Genomic DNA, 18,574 nt, shown 5'->3' with positions numbered 1-18,574 from the left:
TCCACAGCCCATGAATGAAAAAAAAATTCAAGGCCAAGGTGCAGCTCAAAGTAGAATACCTGCCTTACACTTCTGAAGCCCTAGGTTTGAGCACCCCCACCACACACACACAAAAACTTACAAGATTGCATGTGTAACTCTTCATCAATTAAAGACAATGATTAAAACACATTTACATGAATAACATTAAACTGTGTGCATGAATAACAGGAACCTGAACATTATAACCCTATTTTTTTACTATAGTAAAAAAATTCTTTCAATGTGTACAGGAATATGAATATCTGCTTTGCTCCTATGACTAAAAGTATAACAAAATATCAGATGTCTTTTGGGAATTCCTATTGGTCCAGCCTTTTTGGAAAACAACATGAGCATTCCTCAAAAAACTAGAAATTGCACTTCCATATGACCCAGCAATACCACTTCTGGATATGTATTCCAGGGGTGCAAAAAAGCAGAGTAGGAATGACATCTGCACTTGTATGTTCATTGCAGTACTGTTCACAATAGATACAATCTGTAAACAACCCAAATGCCCGAGAACAGATGACTGGTTAAAGAAACTATGGTATATCTACACAACGGAATACTATGCAGCTGTTAGAAAAGATGAAGTCATGAAATGTGCTAGTAAGTGGATAGACAGAAAGTATCATTGCAAGTTAAATAAGTTAGAAATAGAAGAACAAATGTGCTAGTAAGTGGATAGACAGAGTATCACTGCAAGTAAAATGAGTTAGAAAGAACAGACACAGAATGCCCGAACTCATTTGCAGAATATTAAGTAACATAATATCATATTAACACCCAAGGACAGTAGACACAAGGGCCATGAATACTGCTCCATGGTTGGAAGGCTGCCTCATATACTGGGGGGAGAATGCAGTTGGGATGAGGAATGGACCACTAAGTCAATGATGGTTGGAGAGATCGCTCAGGATGGGAGATGTTTGTGCTTGAAAATAGATAGAGAACCAAACACGATGGCTTCTCAGTATCTGTATTGCAAACCATAATGCCCAAAGTAAAGATAAGCGTAAAAAGGAAAATGCCTGCCATAGAGGTAGGGGGTGTGATTGGGTGGGAGTGGCTGGGGACATTGGTGGTGGAAAATATACACTGGTGGAAGGATGAGTGTTCGATCATTGTATGACTGAAACTCAGTTATGAAAGTTTTGTAACTGTCTCACTGTGATTCAATTAAAAAAATAAAAATAAAATTTAAAAATATCAGATGTCTTTCAATAGGTAAGTGGTTAAACAAAATGTAGCATATCCACAGCATGGAATACTATTCAATAGGAATATATGATGAATGCATACAACAAGTTGATTGAGTCTTCACGGAATTATGATGGAAAAGACTCCAATCCGGGGATGGGTATTTGATCATTGTATAATTGAAACACAAGCACAAAAATTTGTAAGTCTACAACTGTACCTCACAGTGTCTCACTAATAAAAATTTAAAAAAAAAACGCCAATCCACAATGTAAGGTAATTTTTCCCTTTTTGGGTCACACCTGGCAATGCACAGGGGTTACTTCTGGCTCTACACTCAGGAATTACCCCAGGCGATGCTCATGGGATGCTGGGAATCGAACCCAGGTCAGGCGCATGCAAGGCAAACTGCCTACCTGCTGTGCTATTGCTCCAGCCCCAATGTAAGGTAATTTTTATCCCACTTATATAGCATTCTTTTGTTTTGTTTTGTTTTGGTTTTTTTTTTTGCTTTTTGGGTCACACCGGCAATGCTCAGGGGTTACTCCTGGCTCATGCACCCAGGAATTGCTCCTGGCGGTGCTCGGGGGACCATATGGGATGCTGGGAATCGAACCCGTGTTGGGCATGTTGGCTGCGTGCAAAGCAAACACCCTACCCGCTGTGCTATCGCTCCAGCCCCTTATATAGCATTCTTAAGAGAGAAAATTACAGAAAAGAAATACCAGTGGCAGTGCAGTGTGAAGGATGGATCCTTCACAGGGGATGGAAAAGGAAGTGAGGTTGTAAAGGAGCAATATAAGTAAATTAAAGGATCTTCACATTGACTCTAGTGGTAGATGATTTTGGTGGCAGATGCACAAGCCTTAACTACACACATGAAACAAGTACACAGACAGATACAAGGTTAATTGGTTAATCTCAGTAACACGGGTGAGCTATATCGACATCAGACTGTAATACTATGCCATTAGTTACAAGATGCAATCATTGGAAAAAACAGGTGAAAACTAAAAAGAGAATGTGTTATTTCTTACAACCCCAAATGAATCTTAAATTACATCAAAATTAAAAATTTGTCCAGTATTGACGATATTGGTAAATCCAGATGAAACAGTGCTACCTGTATCATTTGAAACTCACCACAATTGGGTGGAATGGAGATAGATGAAGTGTCAGCACGAGGGTTATTGATATTTCCCAATAAAGCTGGATAATACGTTTTCTCAGAATTGTTTTCCAGGCCGCTTTCTCTGTTTCCTGGCACTTCAATAAGTATTAATTTTTCAGCATCTGAAAGACAAATTCTCAACTGTGGAGTCTATATAAGGCAAAACTACTCTTTAGGGAAAATGTAAAAAAGACATTCTAAAACAAAGAAAAATGAAAAGAACGCGTCCTGAGAAAACTTACCCATACATAAAAGCTAAAGGAAACTCCTCAAACAGAAAGGATATGCGGAAGGAAATCTGGAACACCAGGAAGGAAGAAAAAACAGTGAGAAGAGCAGAAGCACAGACTGGAGAAAAGTTTATCACTAACAACACTGCTGGTAAGAATGTAAAATGGCACAGCTTCTCTGAAAAACTGTTAAGGCAGTTAGCTTATCAGACTGAATATATTACCATGAGGCCCAATAACTGCACTCATGGCATTCGTGTCAGAAAAATAAAACTTACATATATACAAAAATCTGTGTCCGACTAGACATAGTAACTTTACTCCTAAATACCAAAAATGTGGCAGGACAGGAAGCCTAATGTCCTTCAATGGGTGAACTGTTAACAGTCTCTTCATGGTAAAGCCAAGGAATACTATTCAGCCACAAAAAGGGAGAAGATGTGTTACATGCAAGGGTCAGTGCTCAGGGGTCAGTCCCAGCAGTGCTTCAGGAAGGACTTGTACCTACATGGAAAGAATGCACTCCACTCTGTGAAGCTGTCTCCGGCCCACACAATTCCTTCTATATTATATTCTTGAAGTAACAAGAAGACTACAGAGTCCGGAGTTTGGCAGGAGTTTGGAAACAGGCAGTGAGGAAGTCAAGGGTGATCTCAGAGAAGCATCAGTATAAAAGAGCAAGCAAGATGAGGAGTTCGATGGTGATGGAAATGTTCTGCATCTTTACCGGCAGCAGATATCCAATCTACTCATGGGACAGATACATAATACACAAATTATGTATAAAACTCAACATCTCAATAATATCTACATTTTGTATCACTAGCAACACCCTGGTTCTATTTAAGTTTCACCAAGTGATAATATTTGGAAGAAAGGTATCAAATATAAAAGAGATCTCAATAATCTATTTCTGAACATACTTGTTAATATAAACTGATTTATATTAACTTGTAAGTTGAAATAGTACACATGAACTTCCACTAGCTTGCACCAGGACTGTGAATCTTAATTAAACAGTGCCACTTGTAATGCCTAATACTTAAAACTCACCAAAATTGGGTGGGATCCCACCAGATGAGGATTCGCCACCATCATTTCCCACTAATGTTGAGGAATTAATTGTCTTAAGTCTTTCTTCCAGTGTGCTTTCTGATATTTCTGGCATTTCAACCAGTATGAATTTTTCAACTGAAAGAAAAGAATTCTCAAACATTAGTGCTAACAAGACAAAACTACCTCTTAGGAATCTGTAGAAAGGACAACCTAAAACGAAGGAAAATGAAAAGAGTATGTCCTGAGAAGACTTAGCCATACAGAAAGAAAACTCATCAAACAGAAAGGATATGCTGAAGAGAATTTAGAACACCAGGAAGAAAGGAAGAATGAGAAACACAGAAGCATGGACTAGATAAAATGGATCACCAATAACAATGCTGGTAAAAATGAAAGATGACAGATTTCTATGCAAACTTACTTTTTCTTAAACTGAGCATGCTATTACCATGAGGCCCAACAATGGCACTTTTGGCATTGATGACAGAGAAACAAAACTTACACATGTATAAAAATCAGTACATGGCTGATCATAATAGTTTTACTCCTAAATACCAAAAAATGGGAGGAGCAGGAAGTCTAATGTCCTTCAATAGGTCAACCGCTAAAAGCAATCAATCGCTGCATGGTGAAGCCAAGGAATACTATTCAGCCACTGAAAGGTAAGTTGTGTTATATGCAACAACGTAGGTAACTCATCAAGTAAAACAAAACCAAGTCTGAGAGGTTATATGCCATAAAGTTTCTTTGATATTATACTTCTTAGATGAAGAAAACTATAAAGTCCCGAGTTTGGAAACAGGCAATGAGGAAGTCAAAGGTCAGAAAAGTAGTATCAGAATAAAAAAGCAAACAATATGAAGGCTTTTGTGGTGATGAAAATGTTATGCATCTTAACTGTAGCGGTAGAGATCAAACATACCATTGTTAGATTACTTAAACAGACACACATACACAAATTACAAATAAAACTGGGCATCTCAATTACACGTGCTCTGTACCTCTGTCAACACCTTGACTGCTCTATTTAACGATAGTTTTACCAAGTGTTACCATTTGGGAGAAAGGGATCAAGTGTAAAAGGGATTTCAATATTTTTGAACATCCATGTAATAAATCTAAATGGATTTTGCATTTGAAAGTTTAATTTTACACATGAGCTTCCACTAGCTTACATCATAATGTTGGCAGATCTCAATTAAATAATGCCACTTATAATACCTGACACCTGAGACTCACCACAATTGGATGGGACACCACCAGATGATGAAGGTTGTTCACTGCGATTTACCAGCAAAGTACCGCAATTCATAGTCCTAGGGGTGACTTCTGATGCATCTACAAAAACAGTTTTAAGTACTAAAAAATCTCAACTATTAATTCTATACAAATGAAACCTTATTAATGTATGATAAATGACATCCACACATGAAGGAAAACTGAAAGAAACTTAAGAGTCTTTCAGACTTCCCTTTTCAAAAAATGGCTGAAAGGGGCCCCAATAGAGTACAACTGTTTGGGTGTCTAGCATGTGATAATCCAAGTTCAATCCTGAATACCATCTGGTCCTTCAAGCATAGCCAGTGCAGGCCTAGAGGAACCCAAGCATCACCAGAGTGGCTGGGGTAATCCCTGGCACTACAGGGCCTAAGAGAATCACATCCTCAGGCCCTTTCACTGAACCACTGAACTGATTGGCTAAGAACCTCCAGTGGGGCCCTGGGCCTCCTGAACACCACTTAGGAGGCCCCGTAGAAAGAGGATGAATGAAAATCTTCAAGCAAAAGATTTAATGGGAGAGTGGGCCTTTGAGCCTCAAGAAGAAACAGACATAAAAACGTAAGAAAATGCACGCAGGGAATCATATCACTTATATATTACTGGTAGTTGTTAAATGGAATTTTCACTGTTCCTACAACTAAATATGACCACTGCCATCAAGATTATTTTAATTACAAAATATCTGCTGGTATTCTGCACTAAGGAGGTGTTTTTCATCTAAAGAGTGTGCTTAATAATATGTACTACTTCAAATTCACCAACATTCAAAAGGATGCAGACAGGTGAACAAGAATGAGTGCTTGGACTCTTGTTGGCATCTCCTAGTAAAGTGGAGTTATTAATTTTCTCAGAGGTGATTACCAAACTAGGTTTTCTTTAAAGCAGAATTACTATAGTGCCTGCTACATCACCTAAACGAATGAGCTAACACCATAGGTACTTTGAGCATCGCCACTAGAATCCAGCGAGAAGTCAGACCTGAAAATGTGTTACCTGATCCTAACTGCTGTGCCAGTGAGCGTGTGGAGATTATTCGGGGTATTTCTGAGTTTTCCATGAGGATCAGTCTATCTAGCAGAATAGATGCTCTCACAGTGCTTCCACTGTCACTTCTGTTCCGTATGTCCACTGGTATCAAGAAGTAACCATTTTCCTATTTAAGATCAAAGAATAGAAGAGATTGAAGTCTTTTCTTCCCCTGTATCAGATTTTAATCTCTCCATAAGGATTTTAATCTCTCCTTGAGGTGTACCATCCAAAGTTCTGCAAATCCAAATAACCTACAAAATTCCACAAACCCAGTACAAATAAACTGTGAGTTAAAATAAGAATAAATTATAGTTAGTGAATGTATTAATGCCTATTTTCTTAGCAATATCATTTTCTACCGTTATGGATAAACAGAATTTTTACTCGTATGATTTTTATTCTACAGCCTTATATTCTCAGTATATGTTATACATTATAGTTAAAAACATAAAAATATTCAATATCATGTATCCTCAAACCTGAATTTTTGAATGCTGATTCTTGCAACAGAATTAGTCCAACAGAATTTCAGTCTTCCATCTGCTACTAAAGTAAATATAGATCGGTCTTCCTCATCTCATGATTATTTGTTCATTCTCACATCTGACTGAAATTTTTATAAACAGAGGTTTTATCGAAGTAGTAAAACAACTTGTACACTTACATTGCTCTGCAATGGGGTCTCCAGAATGCGCTGCATATTTGAGACAAGTCCACAAAGTTGATAAACCTGTCTGTTCGTGTTTTCAATCATTTCTCCCAAATGCTATTGTAATAAAAAAAATAGCTCTTATTTCAAATAAAACTAATACCCAAAGAGCACTAACCCAAATCTTCAATACTAGAAACAAAGTTCTCAGGCCATGAGAAATTTTGTTATCCACTTGATGCCGAGCTGGTTGATGATAAAGCAAAGCTATCTGAGTTAAGGAGTGGCAACTTAATTATCCCATGTCATATAGGCACTTAAAGAAGCATCAGTTTCCAAAAGTGAATGCACCAGGATTGCTGTAAGTCAGAAATATACAATGGAGCCATTTTACATTGAGAATGTGCCACCGTAGGAAAAAAAAATTTAAATAAAGGTATAAGAAGGAGAAGATATGAAAAGTCAAAGGTGGGCTACCTGTTTCTTTCAACAGCAGTATCTTGACAGGCATATGGGCATTTTTTTACAATTAGTCTAAATTAGCTAATTTTATTAAGTATGTTATAAAAATCAAACACTGAACAATCTAGATGAAAAAGACAACTGTACTTGATCAGTTAGGGTCGGCTTTTTTAAGCTACAAAACCCTATTTTTATTTCATTTTTTCACCCAAGGATGCTGTTCTAACTAGAAATTTCTATATATATCATGAGAGTGACAGTGACACATGACCTAACACAGAAAAATTCATATTGTCAAATGACTTTAAATGAACCAAAGGAAGCTTTGATTTGCTATTTTAGAAAACTACATTTAAGAAACTCTGATATTTCACAACTCTTGTAGAGTTCCAGAAATTTGTGCTAAGTGAAGTTGGAAGAATGACAAATACTGGATGTTCCCATTCGTGTGATATATAGAGGAACAAGGCAAATAAATAAATGTTCGACAAAAATGAACCCTAGACTCTGACCACAAAAGGGATAGAGGAGTTGAGTTGAAGGGTTCAGTGGACTGTAGTGGAGGGATATTGGCACTTTGGTGTCAGAATGAAGTAAAAAAATTGTACCCCTAAAACATAAAAATATTTACACTCTTGTAAACCAACAAAGACACCTCAATTTAAAAAATTATGTCACAGTCATGAAAAACAAGGCAAAGAATAAAAACAGCCAGAGGTTGGGGAAAAAAAAGATGTTAATGTGCTGGTTTTGCAAACTGTACTGTGGTTATACAATTACCATAATAGCAAGTTTTACAGGTAAACTGACATCAAGAGCAGCTGTGTGAAGGTTGAGTATAAACACAATTTTATTTGGTAATCTCTTGCAAACCCTCTTCATATCTAAAATTATTTCAAATTTTAGAGAAACTACCAGCACAAGGTAAGAAACTGCTTAAGATTTTTTTAAGGCCAAGAGGAAACAAATTCTTAACATAAGCTCACTGTATTATAAGAAAACCTTACAAATTCATGAGAAATTATTCCTCTAATTCAAGTGAAGAGTTAACTCCAGTTTATGAAAGCTGAAAAAGAATGTACATAATTTTCTTTTGATAGTGCTACTGGATTTGGCAATTAGCAGTTATTATATACTCAGTTTGATACACATTATTTAATAGTACTTCTACTTTTTTCAAAAACTTTGTCTAAGAAAGATTTATTAATAAACAAAAATGAAATATGAAAGAAAAGTTCAGGACTTAGATTTTGCTTTCAAGAAGCACCGAAGTCCTAAGGGAACCTTTACCCACTGAAAATACAACAGTATGAAAGATGTACCTATAGAACCACTTAGTACAACTATACTAAAGATACAGTTCTCTAGAAAGATTAATTACATTCATACTTAGGGGAGAAAGTCATCTTCAAGTAATCAAGCACCAAAAGTACTTTTAAAAGCAAGTATTTCTGGGACAAGGCACATGGTACAGAATGGCAAGGCCTATATCTGGCAAGCGTAAGGCCCTGAGTTTAATCCCCACCCCCACTAACACCTGAGCATCACCAGATATAACCTTGGTGAACTCCAAGCACTTCCAGGTGTGGCCGCAATTGTTTTTAAAAAGAAAGCAAATATTTCTAACCACAAACAAAGAACCAAACAGCTTGTGGCTTTTGATTTTCAAATAATCCAACAGTGACACTCAGTGGACAGAACAGGAAAATACTTAAACATGTATTTTTCTTAAGAAACTACTCCTTAAGCCACCTTACCTTTTTTGAAGGAATATAAACACAAAAAGCCATCATACTTAATTATAATACCTCTTTATTCTAAGGATGAATTATGGACTATAAGAATCGTGGAGGGGATACAGGGAATCAAACCCAGGGTCTCATACATGAATCCTCAGTCCTAAGAATAATTTTAAAATAAATGAAGTAGGGGCCAGCAAGATAGTACTGCAGGAAAGGCACTTGCAGGGCGCCAACCCAGGTTCAATCTCCAGCATCCCACATGGTTCCCCAACCCCACCAGAGTGATTCCTCAGTGCAGAGCCAGGAGTATGCCCTTAGCACTACTGGGTATGGCCCAAGAAGAAAAAACAGAAAAACCATACAAAGTAGTTAACAATGTCTTTGTTTGAAAAATTATCAGAGTCTGAGTCATCCCTACATTACAAACTCATTAGACATCCAAATTCAAATGGAATAAGAACAGGTTAATAATTCTAATAAATAAATAATATTTCCCTTGTATAGAGCTGTATGCTTTCCAAAGTGCTTTCATTTAATGTCATTAACCATGACTCTTGGCATGTAGTTCATATACCCAAAGATGAGAATATAGGGTCTGAGAAAAGTTAAGAGAACTATCTACTTATTTTCTTTCAACTACCAATTCATATGTATAAAAGATTAAAAACCACTGGTCTATCACAGTAATTATAAATTGCCTTTGCTTATAAAAACTTCACCTACCGTACAACCCAGTATTTCTACTAGTTTTTAACTCAAGCTAAATATAATCTTATGTTTGTTCACAGTGACTTCCATAATCAAAGTTTACAGTCACTTAAATCATAAAAGCCCCAAAGTTGGAACAACCTAAATATTCATGAAAAAGGGAATTGGGGGCTGTTGACTGTTTTTCAGAGGATAGGGCATCTGTCTTGCAGGCAGCCAACATGGATTCAATCACAAGCACCCCATATAGTGCCCTGAACACCACCAGAAGTGATCCCTAAGCACAGAGCCAGGAGTAAACCCTGAGAACTGCCAAGTGTGACCGCCCCCCCCCCAAAAAAACCCAAAATAATTAATTTTTAATTCTAATAGTCACTGAATGACTTATTACTCAATAATAAGTGGGAATAAAATATTGCTACAACTAGGTGAATTCCTGAAACATTAAGGAAAATAAACTACGACAGGAAAGAACATGTCATACAATTCTATATATAGGACATACTTTATAGGACAGTCCAACTAATGTACAAAGGAAAAAAACATCAAATAGTATTTCTCCAAGGTTCGCAGAGATCAGAGCTTAATGAGAAGAGGCATAAGGAAACATTCTGGGAAATTATCTTTATCTTGATAGGGGTATAGGTCTACATATTTGTTAAAACTCATCAAAATGGACTCCTCAGAACTGTGCTCTTCACTGTATGCATTTCAATTCTATCTTAAAAGAAAGGAAATACGGTAGGGAGGGAGAGAGATTTTCATTTTAACACACAAACCTGAGTATTCTCCCCTGAATTAGAGAGTCGCCGTCTCTTCTGCAATGGGATATATGCCCCTTCCTCCAAAATGGTGTAAGTTCTTGCTTTAAATGTTGTGTCCCTTATTGGAACTAGCTGGTTGCCTATCACTTCATATCTTTCAAATTCTGAAAAACAATGTAGAAAAGTTACTTCACACACTTACTAACTTAATGAACTTAACACAGTTCTATTCTCAGAATGGCAATTCAAATTGAGTTTTTAGTTTTTGAGCATGACAAAGTAAATCATTTATTAGTGATTTAAGATAAACTCTTAAAAACAGGAAGATTCTATTGTACATGCCTAGAAATAAGAATCAAGATCAGTAACAACCCCAAGTTGTCAACTGAGTACTTTCAACTTAAAAGCTACAGAGTAAATGCTGAAAATACATGAGCAATCCTATTCAACAGAGGAACCCAAAAAGCCATCTTATAAACAAGTAGCAGGCCTCCAAATGTGAGCTCAGTATATTCCAGTTTGATTCCATTCCTCACCAGCACCACCATGTGGATAGACCAACCACTACAGACAGGACTCATCTGCCAAGTGAGACTGGTCCAAAGTATCTCAGAGACTATGACTGCCTCATAGTTAATTTTTTCATTACTTTTTAATTTTTAGGGCTACAGCCCCAGAAATGTTTAGGGATTAGCCCTAGGCAGTGCTCAGGAAACTATATGCAGTGTTAGGGTTCGGACTCTAATCGGCTCCATGCAAGGCAAACACCTTCAACCCATAGTATTTCTCCAGGCCCACAGTTAAATTTTATATGGAACTTAATCAATGCAGAAAATTTTCTAAAACCGTGAAATCTCTATTATGATTCTGAGTTATCTATCCGCAAGCAGGAAATGACAGAGCCCAATGTCAACACACTACATCTTGTGGAGAGATTTGAATGCCTGCATCAGAGTACTGATCCGGAAGTGGTAGTGAGCTAATGCCTGCACCAGAGTACTGATCCAGATGTGGTAGTGAGCTAATTCCCTATGATAGACCATTTCAGCTTTTAGTTTTTATTTTTGAGACCATACCCAGAGATGCTCAGGGGTTACTTCTGGTTCTGAATTCAGGAATTACCCCTTCTGGTTCTTGGGAGACCATATGGGATGCCAGGGATTGAACCTGGGTCAACTACGTGCAAGCCAAGTGCCCTACCCAGTGTATTATCGCTCAAGTCCCTATTTCTGCATTCGTATGGGGGGCTACGGGGAGTAGACCTTTCTTTTTTCAAGAGAAGCAGTCGCCAAACTGGGAAAATCTAAGTTCTTTTTCTTCTCACCCTAATGCAGAAATTATTTGAGTTTAACACACTTTACACATCCTGAGTCAGGGCAGTGCGAAAAGGCATTAAAACCTGAAGAAGTTCGAATTTTAGCCCTATTCCTAATTCAATTTTAATCTTAAGTGAAGATATTGATGACAAAGTCTCAGAAGAGAGATATCAAAAAGTGATCAAGAAAATAGAAGACTTAGCCCTCACATGAAATAAATGCAAATAAATATGGGGGAGGGGATTCACTTACAAAGCACCTCCAATTTCAACTGCAATTTCCATTGTTTTCTTTAATCTGATTGTTTTACTTGATACTCAGAATATTACATCTTATGAAGAATTAAACTTGTCTTTTCACCAAATGGTTCCAGGAAACTGGATATTCATATAGAAAAAAATCAAGCAGGACATCTACCTTATGTAATGTGTAAAAATTCATTACAAATGAATCCATCAAATATAAGCACTGTCCTCCCGTTGTTCATCGATTTTCTCGAGCGGGCACCAGTAACATCTCCATTGTGAGACTTCTTGTTACTGTTTTTGGCATATCAAATACATCACAGGTAGCTTGCCAGGCTTTGTCGTGCAGGCGGAATACTCTCGGTAGCTAGCCAGGCTCTCCGAGAGGGGCGGAGGAATCAAACCCAGGTCGACTGCATGCAAGGCAAACGCCCTACCCGCTGTGCTATTGATCCAGCCCTTAAATATAAGAGCTAACTATAACACTTAAGAAATTACTGAGGGAACCTTTACGACTCTTTGAATTTTAGTCATAATTCATAGACAGTCACAGTCACAGATCAATGATTGTACAGATAGGAAACTAAAAGCAGAAGTAAAAACTAAAAAATAAATACACTGAAATTCATCGACATTAAGAGCTGTGGGCATTAAAGGGCATTACCAAAATAGTGGAAAGACAATCTGCAGGATGGCAGAAAACATTTGCAAATTGTCTCTGACAAAGAGCTAAGATCCAGAATATAAAAACCATTCAAAACAACCTAATTCAAATGGGAAAAAGATTTAAATCAACATTTCTCAGAAAGAGTACACAGGGCCAGGGGTCAGAGCAATAGTACAGCACGTAGGGCGTTTGCCTTGCACCCTGGGTTCGATCCTTGGCATTCCATATGGTTCCCCCAGCACTGCCAGGAGTAATTCCTTAGTGCAGAGCCAGGAGTAAACCCAGAGCATCACTGCGTGTGACCCAAAAAGCATTAAAAAAAGATAAAAAAGAAAACTTAAAGAAAAAAAAAGAGTACACAGGGCCAGAGATGTAGCACAACAATAGAGCACTTACCAGGCATGGCTCTGGGTTCAATCTCTACCACTGCAAAAAGAAACAAAAAATTCATATATATAAACAAATGACCAATAAATGCAGGAAAAGATGCTTGACATCAATATTTTTAAAATGCAAATCAAAAGCACAACTAGATACCACTTTACACCCATTATTTTTGGTTTGGGGGTGCCATACCTGACAGAGCTCAGGGCTTACTCCTGGCTTGTGCTCAGGGGTACTTAAGTGGTGCTGGGGATTGACCTACTCTAACCCCCTGTACTATCTATACAGTCCCAGAAAGGCTATCATTTTTACTGACTGAGACTATGGTTTACAATATTGTTAATGATGGTTTCTCATGCACATAATTCCAGCACCACACCCATCACCAGTGTACCTCCCTACCTCCTCCAAGGACCTCAATATTCCTCTCCCTCAAACCCCTCAAAGTAATTAGGTAGATCAGCTATCCCATTGTTGCTTTTGGCCCTGTGTTACCTTGTTGTCTATAAGTTCCATATATGACAGCATTCTGTATTTACCAGTCCTCCTGACTAAGTTCACTCAGCATATCTACTAGTTCCATTTATGCTGCTGCAAATTGCACGACTTTGCTCTTTCTTAGAGCTGCATAGTAATCCACTGTGTATATTTCTTGATACATCCATCTGTAGTTAATTTAGGTTGTTTCCATATCTTGGCTATTGTACTAAGTGTGACTATGAACACAGGTGTCTATATATCCTTTTGAATTAATGTTTTTGTGCTTGAGGGATAAATGCCAAGAAGTACTATCACTAGTTCACAAGGCAATTCTAGTCTCATTTTTATACAACTCCACAGTACCAGAAAGGCTATTTTTCCTATTTTTTATAAAACTCCATATTACCAGAAAGGCTATTTTTAAAAAAGGAATATAAGCTCCAGTTTTCTTTCCCGTGGAGGTTGTTTCAGCTACGAACCACTTCATTCTGCTGTTTCTAATTCAAAATAAAAAGAAACTTCTATGGAGAAAAAAGAAATATAAGTATTTCAAAGGATATTGAGAAATTGATATGCTCACAATTTGTTAGTAAGAATGTAAACTGTCTTCTTGCAAAACCTAAAATATTTACTCTGCTCCCTCTACTAAAGAAGTTTCCTGATTCCAATCTAAGTAATAACTTTTCAATATTTTAGAGTAGGAACCCAATTCTCTAAGTAAAAGTCAAAGAACAATTTGTCATATAGCTACTGAAAAGATCTTCAAGGGGTTAATTTTTCTCGGCTCTGTGTATGAGAGAATGAATGATCATACATTTCCTTCATTACTGTGGTTAAGGAGCAAACAAACATTAAGGAGCAACCAAACAGCTACAGAAGATCTGGCTAAAAGGCCCCTCTCGTTCCCACACACTTCAAGTTGAATACCAATGAAATGGTGTGGTGACTGTAATTTCAAATTTCAATTGTTAATTGCTGGTCCACATGAAAGGGAATTTTACATATTAACCTTAATAACCTACAATCTTGCTAAAACTGCTTATTAGTTACTGTTCTTGTTGATTTTTTAAGATCTTGTACATAATCTTTTCATCTTTTCTATGGACTACTGACCCAAACTATTATTCCTCTAAGTTCAGTTTTTGCTTTGCCACCAAACAGTTATGACTATGGGGACCAGGTTTAAGTAACTGTACAGAGAAAGAAGATGTATTTCTTCCCACAATTTCTGGAACTACCATCCATTTTCACTCCACCAGCCCAAAAACAGAAAAAACAAAGTTTCAACAAAGGGCAAACACAAATAAACTTCATGACATTACCATGAGTTTTGGATCTCTGGAACTAATTAATTTTAAAATTGCAGGGATAACGGAGCAATTTATTAGAAATGAAGACCAGAAAGAAAAATTTCACTTATAAGGAAATTCATAAATTGCTGATTATTGTCACTGATACCTTGAGAAGCTGGTTGTACAGCCATAAAGTCATCAACTTCAGAAACAGAATCTTCTTCAGATTCTTCTACTATTATAATATCCTCATCCTCATCGTCAGTGGTATCGACATCACTATCCTCAATAGTCACAATGATGTAATCTAAATATAAACAAAGAGAAAGGGTGAGCTTTAATATATGAAAGGTAAAGGTAAAGGTAAAGGCCCTCCCGTTGATCGTCGATTTGCTCGAGCGGACCCAGTAACGTCTCCATTGGAGACTTTGTTGTTACTGTGTCTGACATATCGAATACTCTCGGTAGCTTGCCGGGCTCTCCGAGAGGGGCGGAGGAATAGAACTCCGGTAGGCCATGTTGGCCGCTTGTAAGGCGAACGCCCTACCGCTGTGCTATCGCTCCAGCCCTAATATATGAAAGGGCATTTTTATTTTTTAAAGTTAATATAAGGTAAAAAGGTAAAGGCCCTCCCGTTGATCGTCGATTTGCTCGAGCGGGCCCAGTAACGTCTCCATTGGAGACTTTATTGTTACTGTGTCTGGCATATCGAATACTCTCGGTAGCTTGCCGGGCAATCCGAGAGGGGCGGAGGAATCGAACTCGGGTCGGCCATGTTGGCTGCGTGCAAGGCAAACGCCCTACCGCTGTGCTATTGCTCCAGCCCATGTCCATTTAAGACTTTAATAATCAATTATTGATTAATAATTAATTGCTCGGGTCGGCCATGTTGGCCGCAATTAATTGCTCATTTGTTGATGGGGGGGCGCACATTCTAAGGCATGGGGCACCTAGTCTTACTCTGTAGTCTGGGGACTCTGCAGTGCTCTGCTGCAGGCAAAGCAAGCGGCTTCCCCCTCGTTAAGTCTTTACATTATAATTCTATGTAAGGGCCCAAAACAGTACAACTGCCTGGAACGCGGGCTCTTCAGGCCCAGAGGCCTGGGCAAGGAGCAACACCAGAGAAGAGCGAGCCTGTACATTTCAACAGTTCTGGGTGTGTCCATGCCAAAAAAAAAAATTAAAACCTCAGTGTCTGGGGCTGGGAAATAGCACAGCGTGTAGGGCGTTTGCCTTGCACGCGGCTGACCCGGGTTCGATTCCCAGCATCCCATATGGTCCCCTGAGCACCGCCAGGGGTAATTCCTGAGTGCATCGCCAGGTGTGACCCAAAAAGAAAAACAAAAAGAAACACACCTCAGCGTCTTAGCGGGGCTGGGCAAGCTTGCAGGAGCCCTGGGCGTCATTGCCCAGCACAACTGCGAGCAACCTCAACTGGCCAGGAGTAGCCCTCCCCCGCTTCAGCATCGCAGGGTATGGCCCCAAACCACGAAACAGCAATAAAAAAAAATAGCTGAAAATCTTGGTGATTCCCCCCAACCCCTACCTCCTCTGACTAGGAATGAGAAAGGATAGGGGTCGACTGATAGCATCAAGTCAGCACCAAGTACTTAAACAGCGGCCAAATCACGGGTGGGGGGAAGCCGCAGCTCACAGGCACCGGCATTCCGGGAAGTCCGTGGAAAACCACGATCCACACCCCGCCCCCTCTCCCCCAGCGCGTCTGAAATGAGATGTTGCAAAAGGCAAACAAATCCCGCCGCCAACCCTCGCCTCACAGGACCGCCCCGCCTCGTGAGCCCAGCGCCTTTCCCCCCGCCGCCGCAGGCTCGCGCCGCCGCCGCTCCGGCACGAGAGGAGGCGGGGTCAGGGCGGAAGTCACAGAAAAGGCGCCAGAACGCTCGCGGCTCGGGCGCCCCCTCGCGGCGAGAGGCGGCACCGCGGGCGCCGCGGATCTGGCACCAACCGGTCCAATCCAACGGGTGGCTGCGAGAGCGCCTCGTGGCTTCAAAGTCCTCCGCCCCCCCCCCCGGACCCCGGAACGCTGCCCCCCGCCACCGGGGGACGCCACGAGCGCCGAGCCACCGTCAGCCGTTAGCTGGCCGTAAAGGCGCGAATCGCCACGAGCTTCGGGGCTGCCTCGAGTCCCTGGGCCGCCCTGAAGCCCGGGAACATCCCAAGCTCCGAGCCCGCGCGCGTTTGAAGCCCCCCCCCCCACCTCCGGGGCGCCATTACCCACCCCCCCACGCCGGGAAGCGCGAGATTTTTCTTGAACCTCCTGGCAGAGCTTTCTCTAATCCCTGGAAGGCTGCAACCCCAGAATTCTCCGAGTCCCTGGGACCCCGTGAATGCGCCCCCCACCGCCCCCCCTACCTCAAGTCCCCCGGGTTTGCCTGGAACCCCGAGGCGTTGAAAAGCCACAACCGCCTTCAACCGGCTGGGATCCCAGGTTATCGCCTCAGAGGCGGCAAGAAGCCGACAACTCCGACACCCCCCACCCAAGCCCGGGACGTGAAAGAGCCCCAGGTCGCCGAGCCCTGAGTCGTTCCCAGCCCGATGTGAGGAACCGTTAGAACAGTTCGTTGGATGTTCACGAGCCCCGCAGCCTCGCGCCGGGAGCGGAGAACCTGCTCTCGGGTTCCTCTGAGGTGTTCCGACCGTTAATTCCACGCCCAAACCCCCCCACCAACGGCCCCCCTGGAAACCTCCCCCCCTCCCGGGGCTCTTAAATCTCCCCCGAAATCACCTCAGAGTTCGGACCCTCAAGCCCACACGGCCCGAGACCCCACAAGCCCGCCAGCCCGGAAAAACCTTCAGTGTCACAAAAACCCTGAGGACCACTCGGGCGTCGAAGGCTATCGACACGGCAATGGTCATCCGGTCCGTCCGGTCGGGTCCGGTCCAGCCCAGCCCTCGGGGAGCCGAGTTCCCCCTCAGAGTTCCCTTGTCCCGCCACTAGCCCCTCTAGTCGGGCATCGAAGACCATTGAACACGGCAATGGTCACCTGGTGCATCTGGTCCGGTGCGGTCCAGCCCAGCCCTCAGGGAGCTGAGTTCCCCCTCAGGGTTCCTTTGCCCCGCCACTAGCCCCACTAGCCACGAGTACTCTACCGTCCATTACCAGGCTCATCAGACATGGTGAGTCAGAAGGCGAGGCACTGGGTGTTGAGGGAAACCCCAAGATCACAACCTGCCGCTGTCTGTGACTTCGACGGATTGTGGGGCGGAGCGGTTGACTCGGTTTATATAAAGGCTCAGGCGCGCAGGCGCACTGGTGTCCTGGGGGCGGGGCATAGGGGCACAGGGGGCGGGGCGAGGCGATTTGGGCGCCTAGTCACTCACTCAGAGCGAGCACGTGAGGGATGTGCAAAAAGTTACATCTATGCAAATCGTGGGGATATATGCTTACGGACCAATCAGGGGCCGTGTGCACTTTCAAAAAGTGCCCGCCAGCCCTCCCTCAGAGTGCTCTGCAGCTGCCCGCGCGCGCGCGCGCGCATATCTACGCTTGCAACATTTGATTTCAGGAATATGACTCCCGCGCGCGCCAACAGGAAATAACTGCATTTTTCAAACTGGCGCCGAAGCCCGACCACACAAGCCCATGCCTCCGCAGCCTGCTCCGCATTTTCGGGTGTTTTTGATTTGGGGGGTCATATCCAACAATGCACAGGGATCACTCCTGGCGGTGCTGGAGGAGACCAGATGGGGTGCCAGGGGTAGAACCCAGGCAGACCGTATGCAAGACAGGTGCCCTACCCGGTCTGCTCGGCATTTTTCAGTCAATCGCTGCTTGCTGGGGAAAATGTGGAGAGCCCTATAAGGCCATTTACGGGTGTTCACATGAGCCCGCCACTGGTGAATCGAACCCCGC

General features: G+C 41.4%; 2 protein-coding genes across 2 annotated transcripts in view; one reads left to right on the top strand and one right to left on the bottom strand.

The window, feature by feature from the left end:
* BEND2 (BEN domain containing 2) overlaps positions 1–16,366 on the bottom strand; it is a 46,963-nt gene extending 30,597 nt beyond the window's left edge. Inside the window, exons 1-8 of the mRNA XM_056131137.1 lie at positions 16,345–16,366; positions 14,867–15,007; positions 10,332–10,480; positions 6,656–6,757; positions 5,956–6,115; positions 4,921–5,019; positions 3,679–3,816; positions 2,368–2,517 (exon numbers count right to left, since the gene is read on the bottom strand). Of these exons, the coding sequence (XP_055987112.1) occupies positions 2,368–2,517; positions 3,679–3,816; positions 4,921–5,019; positions 5,956–6,115; positions 6,656–6,757; positions 10,332–10,480; positions 14,867–15,007; positions 16,345–16,366 (961 nt within the window). The remainder of the gene's footprint in view (positions 1–2,367; positions 2,518–3,678; positions 3,817–4,920; positions 5,020–5,955; positions 6,116–6,655; positions 6,758–10,331; positions 10,481–14,866; positions 15,008–16,344) is intronic.
* Positions 16,367–16,428: 62 nt separating this feature from the next.
* Positions 16,429–17,241, top strand: LOC130039290 (atherin-like). Its single transcript, XM_056131136.1, has one exon. The coding sequence runs from the start codon at positions 16,429–16,431 to the stop codon at positions 17,239–17,241; it is 813 nt and encodes a 270-aa protein (XP_055987111.1).
* Positions 17,242–18,574: the final 1,333 nt, after the last annotated feature.

This window comes from Sorex fumeus, unplaced genomic scaffold (genome assembly GCF_029834395.1).
Source record: "Sorex fumeus unplaced genomic scaffold, SorFum_2.1 ptg000086l, whole genome shotgun sequence".
In the NCBI taxonomy this organism is placed as follows: domain Eukaryota; kingdom Metazoa; phylum Chordata; class Mammalia; order Eulipotyphla; family Soricidae; genus Sorex; species Sorex fumeus.
The sequence above is the reverse complement of the archived record's forward strand: the minus strand, read 5'-3'. Positions and strand labels throughout refer to the sequence as shown.

Excerpts from the sequence above, each read along its gene's own strand:
- LOC130039290 (XM_056131136.1), top strand. The coding sequence starts at position 16,429 with ATGAGATGTTGCAAAAGGCAAACAAATCCCGCCGCCAACCCTCGCCTC.